The sequence below is a fragment of the Tamandua tetradactyla genome, chromosome 19, assembly GCF_023851605.1.
Source record: "Tamandua tetradactyla isolate mTamTet1 chromosome 19, mTamTet1.pri, whole genome shotgun sequence".
Taxonomy (NCBI): Eukaryota; Metazoa; Chordata; class Mammalia; order Pilosa; family Myrmecophagidae; genus Tamandua; species Tamandua tetradactyla.
Genome location: NC_135345.1, coordinates 27,123,774 through 27,138,279, shown reverse-complemented (window position 1 = coordinate 27,138,279; position 14,506 = coordinate 27,123,774). Strand labels below are relative to the sequence as shown.

Below are 14,506 nucleotides of genomic sequence, written 5' to 3'. Positions count from 1 at the left end.
TCTATATCAGGAAACAACATGGTCAAAAGTAGAGATCATGTATACTCTCAAGAGGAAGATATTGCTTCTAAACTGGCCCAAAATAATTATTACAATGCTTTGCAGCCCTCCATAGCTTATCCCTAACCATCAATATTTTATTATTTAGTATTTAATTTTTCTTATTAGAAATTAATTTAATTTTTCTTTTTTGGGGGGATGAAAATGAAAAAAGATTGAGGAACACTGGTATAGGCTATTATATCGTAGTAAGTGGTAGAAAATTGTTGATGTGGATATAAGGTAAATTTGTGAAAAGAACAGTTCAGAGAGAACCCTTAATAATTTAGAGAGGATTTGATGATTTTCTTTATTTAGTACTACCTTCTTAAATTTACTCCTTTAAGCACTAAAATAATTCTACTTTGTTTTCAGTTAAAGATGAGACTACCATAGGAAAATATAATGAAACTAAATAATTTTTAAAAATACTCATTCCCTTAAGGGCTGACTTTAATAAAGTTTGTGTGTCAACAAGATCAGCAGAGCCCAAAGAGCATAAAACAAGAATAACGAGATAGATAATTCCCTAAAAACTTTGATGCTGTGGACAGTGTCAGGATTGATTCTAACAAAACTGATATTCAATTCCTCAGCCACAAACTGTTTATTCTTCTCACAACACATCTTTTCTTTTCTTTACTGAGTTGAACTGAAATTCATAATGGCAACAGAGAATCTAATTCTAGCACTTCTTGCTTTTCTGAACAACTTCTATTGTGAGATTTCACTTATTTGAACAGAAAAAAGGTTGAAGGCCTTAAAGCTCAAAAGCTCTTATTTTGTTGTTAAACTGGCCCACTGAGTGTGATCATTTACCTCAAGGCTAACAGTAGCACCTGTGATAAAAATCTAGTGTAAAACTTGGGTGAGATTCAAGACTTTTATCAAAGGACTATATCCTCTTAACTCTCATCTTTGCTTAGTTCACACATGGCTAGTAAGTAGAGGAACAATGTCAATATAACACTGAAATTGTGTGGTGCAGCAGTAAAAGAAAAGCCTTCAGCTCAATTGCTGTATAGACGAGCCCTTCCCAAAGTATTTTTTAAATTTTAATACAATTTTATTGCTATATATTATATATTCACATACCATGTAATCATCCAAAGTTACAATCAATGGCTTACAGCATCGACATACAGCTGTGCATTTATCATCACAATCAATTTTTTGTCTTTTTTGTGAAAAATAACATATATACAAAAAAGCAATAAATTTCAAAGAACACTGCAACAATTAGCTGTAGAACAGGTTTCAGAGTTTGGCATGGGTTACAATTCCACAATTTTAGATTTTTACTACTAGCTGGTCCAAGACACAGGAAACTAAAATAAATATCAATATGATTCAGTGATCATACTCACTTGTTGAATCCTATCTTTTCTGTTATAATACCACCTTCTCCTTTGACCTTTCTCTCACTCTTTAGGGGTATTTGGGCTATGCCCATTCTAACTTTTTCATGTTGGAAGGGGCTATAGATAATATGGAATAGTGGGATAGAACTAGTAGATATTCTGGAGGCTGGCCCCTCTGCATTTGAGGACTTACCTGGTCTAGGGACCCATCTGAAAGTGATAGGTTTCTGGAAAGTGATCCTAGTGCATGGAACCTTTGTGGAATCTCATATAATGCCCTAGGTTTTCTTTAGGATTGCAGGATTGGTTCTGGTTGGGGTTTGGCAAGTTATGATAGGTAGCTATGTCTAACTGAAGCTTGCATTTAAGAGTAGCCTCCAGAGTAGCGTTTCGGATCTATCTGAACTCTGAGCCACTGATATCCTATTTGTTACACTTCTTTCTCCCCTTTTGGTCAGGATAGCCTTCCAAATGTATTTAAGAAAATAAAGGTTACTGTTTGCATTTGGAGATCACTCTCCAGAGTGGCATATCCCCAGATGCTTCACTTTAACAGGCGCTCAACTGGCCAGAGCATCAATTCTATCAGCATTATTTTAGCATTTACATTTTTAAGAGCCCCTGAGGAGGCAGCCTATGTGGGCTGTCCAAATCATCTCCCAAACTACCCATTATTGTTTTTATGGCCTACTGAGGTTACAAAGTTGCAAAAGTTTTGAGTGGTTTACCTCAACCGTATTTTCTCCCATAAATCATGTTATTTTTAATGTATAATATTGCAGAATTTGAGTATTTTTCCCCAGGAAAAATGAACTTCTCATTTATACCCTAAATGTCCTGCTACTCTTAAAGTAGCTGTCAAGATTAAATAATAATCAATGTAAAGCACTGGGAACACTGTATGGTACTTATAGTCATTAAATGTTAGCAGTTGTTGCTGTTATTACTAGTCTTGGCCATCTTCTACCCAGGCAAATCTTCAGGTCCTCAATGTGTAATCTTCTTGTCCCCATTTCTGGACCTGCGATAATCTGCCCTTTTCCTCTATCTCTGAAGTCCTAAATTTAAAATCCAAGTTTTTAGAACAGCTTGATTATTCACCAGTATCAGTCATATTCTATATAATGCTTAAAGCACCTACAACCTGACCCCCAACTTGATTATCAGATGCTTGGTGGCAAAAACTCAACGTATCCCTATTATAAAACTTGAGACATGTTTAGCCATATATAGAAATTAAAGGAAATAAAAAATAATCACTCTAACATGAAGAGAATAAGTAGGAGATAAGATAAAAATGTCATAGCCTGATTTTCCTTTCAGCTGATTTTTTATTTGATTTGGGTAAAAACTTGAATTTATAGTGCAAAAAGTGCTTCTCATTCTCTTAATCAAAATATAGGAGACTAGAAAAAGATCATGAAGACTGCTCCAAAGGGAAAAAAAGAACACTGAATGGAGAACACATGTTTTTAAGGTCAACCTTAATTTAATAGGTATAATAATCATTTACAATTGCATTTCCAGGTTAACATGCATCACAGTACAAAGTACAGGCTCTGCACTTTTGAAGGCTCTCAATAACATTTAACGATATAAATGAAATGGAAAAACTATGCATAATTTTACTTACTTTGTAAATAAGACTGTCCACCAGAAGGTCATGTTGTATTACATTAGTCTTGAGCTGCTCATAATACAAGATATCCTAAATTCAAAAGTAAAATAAACAAAACATTAAAGATAATCACATTTATAAAATCAACCTCAAAATTTTTTTTTGCCTTCAGGCAAATTATTTATTTGATATTTTTAAGATGCATTCCTCCCTGCCCAGTTCTCTTATAGAAGAACCTCCTAATAACATTTCTTTATGTATGAGAGTTCTTGGAACAAAGATGGGAAACATTGCCTTAACGTTTTTAATTGAAATAAAAAATATATACATAAAAGTGCACAAATTTTAAAAATATAGCTGAACGAATTCTTACAAAATATATAAGCAGCACCCAGATCAAGAAAGAACATAATCAGTACCCCAGACTTCCCTTTGTAACACCTTATTGTTGACTATTCACCTATAAGGATAACTATTATTCAGACATTTTGCTTTTTTTGAACTTTTATAATTGGAGTGCATGCACTCTTTATTTATTTATTCATTTTTTAACTATGAAAAAATAACATATATACAAAAAAGCAATATAGTTCAAGCACAATTAGCTGCAATATATCTCTGTTCAATCTTGTTTATTGAAAATGCTTTCTCAATTTTTTTTTGTATGCTATATAGTAGGGGTCACATTTTGTTCTTTTTCCTTGTGAGTACCCCATTATTGCAGCACCACTTGTTGAATTTTTTTTTTTTTTGAGGGGGGAGGAAGTGCATTCAGTGGGAATCAAACCTGGGTCTCCTGCACCAAGCTTTAATAAATAATAATCATTAATAGTATTATAAACCTCTAAAAGAGTAGGGGTTTTGTTCACTGCTACACCTCCCATGCTTGGCCAATAGTAGATATTCAATGAATATACCTATCTCACCTTGAGTAAGATCTGGCATTTGGTGGGCATTCAGATGACTGAACTGACTGATGAACTATAATTTAATTTAGAGAATACAGTGCCAAACACTGTTTTATCCACTTTCCATGAGCTAATTCATTTAATCCTATAAGAACAGAATGATAAGCCAGTGATTATTACTCCCATTTACATCTGAGAAACTGAGGTCCGGAGAGAGAAAAGTAACTTGCTGCCCAAGGTCACAAAGCTAGTTAAGATTTGATCTCAGAAAACTTGGGTCCAGACCTATACAAAAATCTATACAAAAATAGCTAAATTATTACAAAATAAGAAGTTTAAGCATAAACATCACTCTGGCAGGAAAAGCAATCATATTGTACCTAAAAGAAGTCAGTTTTCTTATATTAGAATATTCAGTCCTATAATACTATAAAATATGATTAACTATGTACAATGATGAGACTAGGCTAATGTCAGTTCAACAGAGAATAAAACCAGAAGGGAAAAAGAGGAAGAAAGGTAAGAACAAGGAAGGAAAGGAAGAAGTGGGAAGGAGGTAGGGAGGGGGAGAGACAGGAGGGATTTGAGACTGCAATCAAGCTAACATCAGGTTTTTGATGTTTGTCAGGGTATGAAAGTAGAAGGTAGGGATTAAGTGGTTCATAGCTGTTAAAGAAAAATAGAAATATCATTTTATTGCTTTAATTTGTCATTGTGTCCTTTGGAATCCCTCAGTCATCTCTCAGCCCTTTACCCCTAGTCTCCACCCATATCTAAATGCTGCTTGGCTCCACTGGTATACACCAATCTGTATGATTCTTTCTGAAGACATATTCTCAAACAAGCGTAAATTGTTGGAAAGTCCATCTGGGACAAAGAGGAATATTTATTACATGTAACTGCCTTGGCAGGATGGGATCTGATCCTACACTTCCTGAAATATGATTCCTTAATCTGGAATTATATAATAGTCTGGTTTGAGGGAAAGATCTCTTTGCCTAAAGATAATGTGGGCTATCTCAAGTTATTTTAATTTTAATAAAAAGATTTACTCAGTTCTCATTAATGATGTCTTGATTTTTTTTTAACTAAAGCAAAATTATTTTACTATTTTATTTACCTTCCACTGGATCTACTGAATCCATCTCTCTGGCTAGGAAAAAAGTCCCTAAAGGCAGGAAAAGCATCTAATTCAAATAATAATACAAACAATAAATTACCCTCTCTCTAGGGAGTTTGGAGCTTTTTTTGTTATTTTTTTAAGAGTCTAATATATGCTACACTTATTTTTATTGACAAACCAAAACAACATACAAACATGAATATTTTTAACATACAAATATTCCACATACGGTGTACTATCAATGACTCACAATATCATCACATGGTAGTATATTTATCACCATGATCATTTTTTAGAACATTTGCATCACTCCAGAAAAAGAAATAAAAAGAAAAAAGAAAAAGCTCATACATACCATACCCCTTACCCCTCACTCTCATTGACCACTAGTATTTCCATCTACCCAATATATTTTAACCTTTGTTCCCCTTATTTTTTTCTATACCCCTTACCTTTCATTGATCACTAGTATTTCAATCTCTTCAATTATTTTAACATTTGTTCCCCCTATATTTATTTATTTTTAATCCATATTTTTTACTCATCTGTCCACACCATTGACAAAAGGAGCATCAGATACAAGGTTTTCACAATCACACAATCTCATTGCCAAAGCTATAGCATTATACATTAATCTTCAAGGAACACGGCTACTGGAACCCAGTTCTACTGTTTCAGGCAAGAGGATATCTATATAATGCATAAGAATAACCTCCAGGATAACCTCTCAATTATTTGAAATTTCTCAGCCACTGACAATCTATTTTGTCTCATTTCTCTCTTCCCCCTTTCAGTCGAGAAGGTTTTCTCAATCTCTTGATGCTGAGTTCCAGGATTTCTGTCCCACATTGCCAGGGAGGTTTACACTCCTGGGAGTCATGTCCCATGTAGAGACGGGTAGGGTAGTGAGTTTGCTTGCTGTGTTGGCTGAAAGAGAGATAGGCCACATCTGAGCAAAAAAGAGGTTCTCTGGGGGTGACTCTTAGGCCTAATTATAAGCAGGCTTAGCCTATTCTTTGTGGGGATAAGTTTCATATGAACAAACCCCAAGATTGAGGCCTCAGCCTATTGATTTGGTTGTCCCCACTGCTTGTGAGAATATGAGGAATTCTCCAAATGGGCAAGATGAATTTTCCCCCTTTCTCCCATTTCCCCAAGGGGACATTGCAAATACTTCTTTATTCACTGTTCAAATCACTCTGAGATTTATCTGGGCATCACTCTGGACAAACTTACAAAATCTCATGCCCTATTCAAGGTTCCATGTACTTATGGTGCTCAATTAAAGAGTCATATAAGCTATATTAGGAGATGCACAAGTCAAAATATAAATTTTGTACCAAATAAATATTTTTTGCTTTAGTCTCACATGTAAGTTAAAGTTCTAAAATATTTTCAATACCCTGCAGTATTGATATTCCTTTGTTCATCCTTATGCAAAAACATTTTTTAATTTGTACATTTGGTCACTATCCTTGTACACTCTAGGTAATCCTAAATTATACCATCTCAGTTTTTATCACCTATCTTCCCTTCATTTGTGCCTCAACCCTCCTCACTCTGTCATTCTCACGTTCAGTTTCATTCAATGTACTAGCATTACTGTTTTACAACTAGGTAGTATTGTGCTATCCATTTCTGAATTTTTACAATCAGTTCTGTTGTACAATCTACATCCCTTCAGTTCCAATTACCCAAAATCTACCCTATTTCTATCTCCTGATGGTCCCTGTTCTTAACTGAAATTCTCCAAGTTCATCCATTAATGTCAGTTCATATCAGTGAGAGCATACAGTATTTGTGCTTGTTTCTGGCTGATCTCACTCAGCATAATGCCCTCAACGTCCATCCATGTTGTTACATACTTCATAACTTTATTATGTCTTACAGCTGAATAATATTCCATTGTATGTATATACCACAGCTTGTTCAGCCACTCCTCTGTTGATGGGCACTTGGGCTATATCCATCTCTTTGCAATTATAAATAATGCTGCTATAAACATCGGTATGATAATGTCCATTTGTGTCCTTGCCTCATGTACTCTGAATAGATACCTAGCAGTGGTATTGCCAGATCATATGGCAATTCTATACTTAGCTTCCTGAGGATCCGCCAAACTGCCTTCCACAGCAGTTGTACCTTTTTACATTTCCACCAACACTGGATAAGTGTGCCTCTTTCTTCACATTCTCTCCAGCACTTGTTGTTTTCTGTTTTCTTAATAATGGTCATTCTGCTGGGTGTGAGATGATATTTCATGGTGGTTTTGATTTACATTTCCCTAACAGGCCAGGGAAGTTGAGCATCTTTTCATGTGCCTTTCAGCCATTTGTAATTCCTCTTCTAAGAAGTATCTGTTCATGTCTTTTGTCCATTTTGTAATTTGGTTGTTTGTCTTTTTGTTGTTAAGTTGAGCAATCGCTTTATATATTATGGATACTAAACCCTTATCTGATATGTCATTTCCAAATATTGTCTCCCATTGTGTACACTATCTTTTTACTTTCTTGACAATGTTCTTTGATTCACAAAAGTATTTAACTTTGAGGAGTTCCCATTTATCTATTTCTTTCTTCAATGCTCATGATTTGGGTGTAAGATCTAGGAAACTGCCTCCTATTATAAGATTGATATTTTATTCTTTTGGTTGCAATTGTAAATGGATTTTTTTTCTTGATATCCCCCTTCAGATTGCTCATTTATAGAGTATAGAAACATTTCAGATTTTTGAGTGTTGATCTTATAACTTTCCACCTTGCTGTATTAATTTATTAGCTCTAGTAATTTTACTGTGGATTTTTCAGGGTTTTCAACATATAGTATCATATCATCTGCAAATTATATGATACTTTACTTCTTCCTTTCCAATTTGGATGCCTTCTATTTCTTTTTCTCGTCTAATTGCTTTGGCTAGAAATTCCAAAACAATGTTGAATAACAATGGTGACAATGGACATCCTTGTCTTGTTCCTGATCTTACGGGGAAAGCTTTCAGTCTTTCCCCATTGAAGACAATGTTAGCCGTGAGTTTTTCATATATTCCCCTTATCATGGTGAGGAAGTTCCCTTCTATTCCTATCCTTTGAAGTGTTTTCAACAAGAAAGGATGTTGAATTTTGTCAAATGCTTTTTCTGCATCAATTGAAATAATCATGTGGCTTTTCTGCTTTGATTTGTTGATATGGTGTATTACATTAATTGATTTTCTTATGTTGAACTGTCCTTGCATACCTGGGATGAATTCTACTTGGTCATGATGTATAATTCTTTCAATGTGCTGCTGGATTCAATTTGCAGGAATTTTATTGAGAATTTTTGAATCTGTATTCATTGGAGAGATTGACCTGTAATTTTCTTTTCTTGTATCTTTGTCTGGTTTTGGTATGAGGGTGATGTTGGCTTCACAGAATGAATTAGGTAGCTTTCCCTCTTCTTCAATTTTTTGGAGGAGTTTGAGTGGGATTGGTACTAATTCTTTCTTAAATGCTTGGTAGAATTTGCATGTGAAGCCATCTGGCCCTGGACTTTTCTTTTTTGGGAGCTTCTTAATGTCTGATTCAATTTCTTTACTTGTGATTGGTTGGTTGAAGTTGTCTATTTCTTCTTGAGTCAATGTTGGCTGTTCATGTCTTTCTAGGAAGTTCTCTATTTCATCTATGTTGTCTAGTTTATTAGTATAAAGTTGTTCATAGTATCCTCTCATTACCTTCTTTATTTCTGCAGGGTCAGTAGTTCTGTCTCCTCTTCCATTTCTGATTTTATTTATTTGCATCCTCTCTCTTCTTCTTAATGTCAACCTTGCTAAGGTTGAATAAGGGGAAAGGAATTTCTTGCTCATGGATAGAAGGTTAAATGTGCTTAAGATGTCAAGTCCACCCAAATTGATGTACATATTCAATGCAGAACCAATCAAAATTCCAACAACGTACATTGAAAACTTGGAAAAGCTAGTTATTAAATTATTCTGGAAGAGAAAGAAATCCTGAATAGCTAGGCATCCTAAAAAAGAAGAACAAAGTGGGAGGATTAATACTTCCTGATTTTAAAACTTATTATAAGGCCACAGTGGTACTGGCACAAAAATAGAAGCACTGACCAATGGAATCAAATTGAGAACACAGAAATAGACCACCAAATCTGTGGTCAATTGATCTTTAATAAGGCCCCAAATCCACTGAACTGGGAAAAAATAGTCTTTCGAATAAATGGGTATGCAAGAACTGGATATCAATAGCCAAAAGACTGAAAGAGGAACCTTACCTTACACCCTATACAAAAATTAACTCAAATTGGATCAAATACCTAAATATAAGTACCAGTACCATAAAGCTCCTAAAAGAAAATGTAGGGAAACATCTTCAAGACCTAGTAATAGGAGGTAGCTTCCTACACTTTACATCCAAAGCACAAGTAGCAAAAGAAAAAACAGATAAATGGGAACTCTTCAAAATCAAATGCTTTTGTGCCACAAAAAAACTTTGTCAAAAAGGTGAAGAGGCATCCAACTCAATGGGAAGAAACATTTGGAAATAACACATAAGATAAAGGTTTGATATCCTGTACACATAAAGAAACCATAGAACTCAACAACAAAAGAACAAACAACCCAGTTATAAAAGGGGCTAATGATATGAATAGGCATTTTTCTGAAGAGCAAATACAGATTGCTCAAAAGCACATGAAGAGATGCTCATTTTCATTAGCTATAAGGGAAATGTAGATTAAGACTACAATGAGATACCACCTCACACCTATAAGAATGGCTGCCATTAAAGAAACAGGAAACTACAAATGTTAGAAAAGATGTGGAGATATTGTGACAGTTATGCACTGCTGGTGGGAATGTATAATGGTACAGCTGCTATGGGAGACAGTCTGGAGGTTCCTCATTAGAAAACGAAATATTGAGTTGCCCTATTACCTGGCAATACCACTACTCAGTATATACTGAGTAGAGCTGAAAGTAGTGACACACAGGCTTTACAATGATAAAAAATAAAGTAGTGACATAAAGAGACATTTGCACATTGATGTTCATAGCAGCATTATTCACAATCACCAAAAGATTGAAATAATCCAAGTGCCCATCAACAGATGAGTGGATTAACAAAATGTAGTGTGTATATTTGTATACATACATATTGCATACATGGAATATTATGCAGTAGTAAGAAAATATGACGTCCTAAAGCACATGACAAGATGGAATCTTGTACAACGAGTGTATTAAGTTCAGAGTATAAGGGGAAAACTCCTATTTCATGCTATGGGCTATGTTTAACAGGAAAACATCAATAATACCTCAGCAACATCAGGGGTAAATAATGGGGGGAGAGACAAGAGTTAAGGGGAGGTTTGGATTTTCTATTTGATGAGGGTGTGTTTTTCGGTTATCTTTCTCTTGGGAACAATGATATCATCTAAAATTGAGAGTGTTGATGGAATGTTGACTCCAGCTCTTTAGGGGTATTTGGGCCAAGCCCATTCTAAGTTTTTCATGTTGGAAGGGTCTATCGATAATATGTGATGGGGGATAGAGCTAGTTGATGTTCTGGAGAGGCTGCCCCTCTACATTTCAGGACTTATCTGGTCCAGGGACCCATCCAGTTTCTGGAAAGTTACCCTAGTACACGGAATCTTTGTAGAATCTATATAATGCCCTATGTGTTCTTTATTGGCAGGAGTAGTTTTGGTTGGGGTTTTACAAGCTACGATAGGTAGCAGTGTGTAACTGAAGCCTGCGTAAGAGTGACCTTTAGAGTAGCCTCTTGACTCTATTTGAACTCTCTCAGTCATTGATATCTTATTGGCTACACTTCTTTTACCCATTTTGGTCAGGATGGCATTGTTAATCCCACGGTACCAGGGCCAGACTCATGCCTGGGAATCATCTCCCATGCCACCAGGGAAACTACTATGCTAGGTAACTATTAGTTTGCCATTTATTAAAATCTTTCAAAAGATGACTTATATGATTACTAGGCTTAAGCCCTCCCTCCCAAATTTTTTTTCTAAGACTATATCAAAAAAAATCAATCTTACATAATATTCTTTATTGACTCTATTATCTGTCTATTGGTGATTTCTCTTCATATTCATTATATTTCCTAGAATAAAATGTTCTTAAAAAAATAATATTCCCACATAATCTGAAATTTTTTAGAACCATAAAAATATTGCGTATTTCAAAAGTAACTGCAGGGACAAAGAATTCACTCACTTATATTGAGTTTCCTCTTTTTATTTCACATTAGTAAAATATCCTCACTGTTCTAAATTGTCAGACTCCATTTCTTAAAATTTTACTTATTGTCCTTTGCATACTCACATTATTTAATGAATTATTAATAACAAAAAATTCAACATTGAGCACACATTGATCAAATTCTATGTTAAGCTTGTCTCAGAATCCAAAAACTACAAGGAATTTGAAAATAAAATGGGAAGTGGTGGTAAACGTTAAACTAAGAAACAAAAGTATTTCTATTTTGAATAATTGATTTTGAAAAATAAATATCAATAGCTCAAATTTGACAAATTTTTTTTTCTCCTTACCTCAGGTTGACTGGAAATATTCAGAATGAGAGCCCACAGCTCAGCTCTCAGTGCTGTGGGACTTCCTTGTCTGATATACTGTTGAGCAGCAGCACTATCTTGTTCTGCTAGAACTGTCAAAAGTAAACGAAAATCTCATCAGAAAATTCATGAAGAAATAACAATAAAAACTTTAAAAATCTTTTTGGAAGATTTTTTTCATAAAATAATTCTCATACATAAAATAATCTTTCATTGTCTTTATATCTAACATAATCATACCATATTTTGATAACATTCTTTTACTTTCTGGATCCTGATGTGGCCCTATTTATAGCTCTACAAGTTTCAAGCCTTAAGCAACCCTACCTCCTACTTAGCCTGGTAAAAGCATTCTAATGTAGGTAAACTTTCATTATCGCTCCATGGATGTGAAACTAGTACAGATATAATAATTTTTGGATTCCATGATCAAGCAAAGTCATATCTATAGAAACTCTAAATGTATTATGCATATTCTACAAACCCACTAATATTCTAATATTACAGTACATAAAGTAGCATGACTAAGAATAATTATAATATATAAGGATGCAAGATATCCATTCTATTAATGACTTATTAACTACCAAAATCAATAGAAAAGGGATTTTTAAAAGAAGTTAAAACAAAAAAAACCTTAATTTTTTTAAGAAAGCCAAAAATTATTCTTAAGCAGCAAAGTGCACAAAATTAACATATTATCCTTTTGCTTTCATTTTCTTTAATAAAAATAGCAGCTATTCAGTATGGAACAAAAGGTAAAAAGGGGGGGATGGGTGGAGAAAAAGACATACTAGACAACTTCTAATGTTTATCTAATAGAAGTGTTTCTTTCTGACACAAAGACTTATCTTGAACTCTGTATTTCAAATCAAAATGGGATTTATAAAAACAAGGAAAAATCTTTAAAAGACAGGCTAAAATTATTCCACAAAAAACATAGCGCTACATGGGTTATTAAGTCTTACCATCGTGAACATTCATCAGGAAGTCATACCATTACATTTTTTGTTGCTGTAGGAACATATTCCTATTAACAACTAAGGAGAAGTGTACAGGTGCATCAGAGAGGGAACCTGCCTCTTTGATTTAAAAATGAAATTCTACTGCTGAATGAATTAAGGTAGCATCTCTGAGCTATGTGTGTCTGCATTTATTATTTTCTTTTTAGTGAGCCAGCTGTATACTTCTTTACCTGACATTTATTGATAAAGTTTAAATGATACATTTCCCCTCTCTATAAAGATAGTCATTAAAATATCTATAAGGCAAAATATTACTCCTCTTTAAGTTTTTAACTTTTCAGAGAGAAAAGTTCAGTTGGGGTATGTAATGCAGACATTTATTTAGGACTATCTGGGTTTTTTTTCCAGAAATTATAATAAATATAATCAAAAGCTTACCCTTTTGCCCAATACATACATGCTCATTTTCAAAAAGTTCTAAAAATGTTAAAAGAAAATAAATTATTAGACATAAATGTGATCAACTACATTTAGAATAATATTAGGTACATTTTTTTCTGGTATTGATAGTTTTAATTATTTTTAAAACTTGATAAATCTACAGAAAACTATAAGCATATTTACTTTATCTATAGAAAAATGTTTTTTTCTAAGCTGTTCAAGTTTATAGACATTAAAAATTAGTTAAGTTTAATCAGAATAAAAATTGATAAAGTAACTTCCCCTTATGAAGTAAAACAGAATATCTTGTCATACCATAAAAATGTTTGTGTCCACTCATCTTTGATTTTTTTACTTACAAAAAAACCCTGACAGTTTAATTTTCAAAGCTCTACTTCCAAACCGCTGTTAAAGTATATTAAAGGCTTAATACTATATAGATAAAAATCCCATTATTCAAAAGCTATTTAAAAAGATTGCATGAAGGAGGCAAAGATTTTTTAAAAGTGCCAATCATAAAAGAAAAAACTATTAGAAAAGTCTAGATAATATTAAAATTTAAAGAACAAACAAACTGCTGTTCATCAAAAGACACCACTATGTGGGAGACCCAGGTTTGATTCCTGGCCCACGCATTTCTCCCCGACCAAAAAAAATAATCCAACAAATGGTGCTGCAATAATGGGACAGTCACATGGAAAAGTAATGAAATGTGACCCCCACTACACAGCATACAAAAAAAAAAAAGATGCCACCAAGTAAAAGAAGGTATTTGTAATTATCTATCTATTTATCTATCTATCTATCTATCTATCTATCTATCTATCTATCTATCTATCTATCTATCTATAGATACAGATATCCAGCAAAGGTCTTGTATCCAGAATACATAAAGAATTCCTGGTAAGTCAATAAATTAGGAAAATAGAAAACTTCCTGACATAAATGGGCAAAGGACTTGAACAAGGTTCTTCACCAAAAAGGAGATCCAAGGGGCCAATGAAACATATAAAAAGGTTCAATCACATTAGTCATTAGGGAAATGCAATTGAAACCATTGTAAGCTACATATGCACCACAATGGCAAAAGTGAAAATGACTGACAATTCTAAGCACAAAGGACATGGAGCAAATGGACCTCTCCTACAAAGCTGATAGGCTTGGAAATTGTACAATCACTTTGGAAAACATATCTACTAAAACTGACCATATGCATATCCTGTATCAATCAGCAATTCATTGTTAGGTATATAGCCTTCAGGAATGTGTACATATGTGCACCAGGAGATATGTACAAGAATATTCATAGCAGTAATACTGGTAATAACTAAATATTGGGAACAACTCAAATAACCATCAACAGTAGAATGGATAAATTATGGTATTTTCATACAGTAAATTACAAAAGAGCAATGAGTAGGAATTATTTATAACTACACACATCTCTGTGAATTTCACAAACAACATTAAGC

At 33.8% G+C, this 14,506-nt stretch overlaps 1 protein-coding gene and 1 long non-coding RNA gene across 7 annotated transcripts in view; one reads left to right on the top strand and one right to left on the bottom strand.

The window, feature by feature from the left end:
• The window catches only part of LOC143663113 (uncharacterized), a 51,463-nt gene extending 39,675 nt beyond the window's left edge, over positions 1-11,788 (top strand). For all 3 annotated transcript variants that reach the window (XR_013165808.1, XR_013165809.1, XR_013165810.1), the window contains exons 3-4: positions 10,891-10,975; positions 11,613-11,788. This is a non-coding gene — a long non-coding RNA (uncharacterized LOC143663113). The remainder of the gene's footprint in view (positions 1-10,890; positions 10,976-11,612) is intronic.
• Positions 1-14,506, bottom strand: part of TBC1D19 (TBC1 domain family member 19) — a 207,030-nt gene that overhangs the window by 67,367 nt on the left and 125,157 nt on the right. For all 4 annotated transcript variants that reach the window (XM_077136549.1, XM_077136550.1, XM_077136551.1 and 1 more), the window contains 3 exons: positions 13,032-13,070; positions 11,608-11,720; positions 3,034-3,108 (listed from right to left, as the gene is read on the bottom strand). In XM_077136549.1, the coding sequence (XP_076992664.1) occupies positions 3,034-3,108; positions 11,608-11,720; positions 13,032-13,070 (227 nt within the window). The remainder of the gene's footprint in view (positions 1-3,033; positions 3,109-11,607; positions 11,721-13,031; positions 13,071-14,506) is intronic.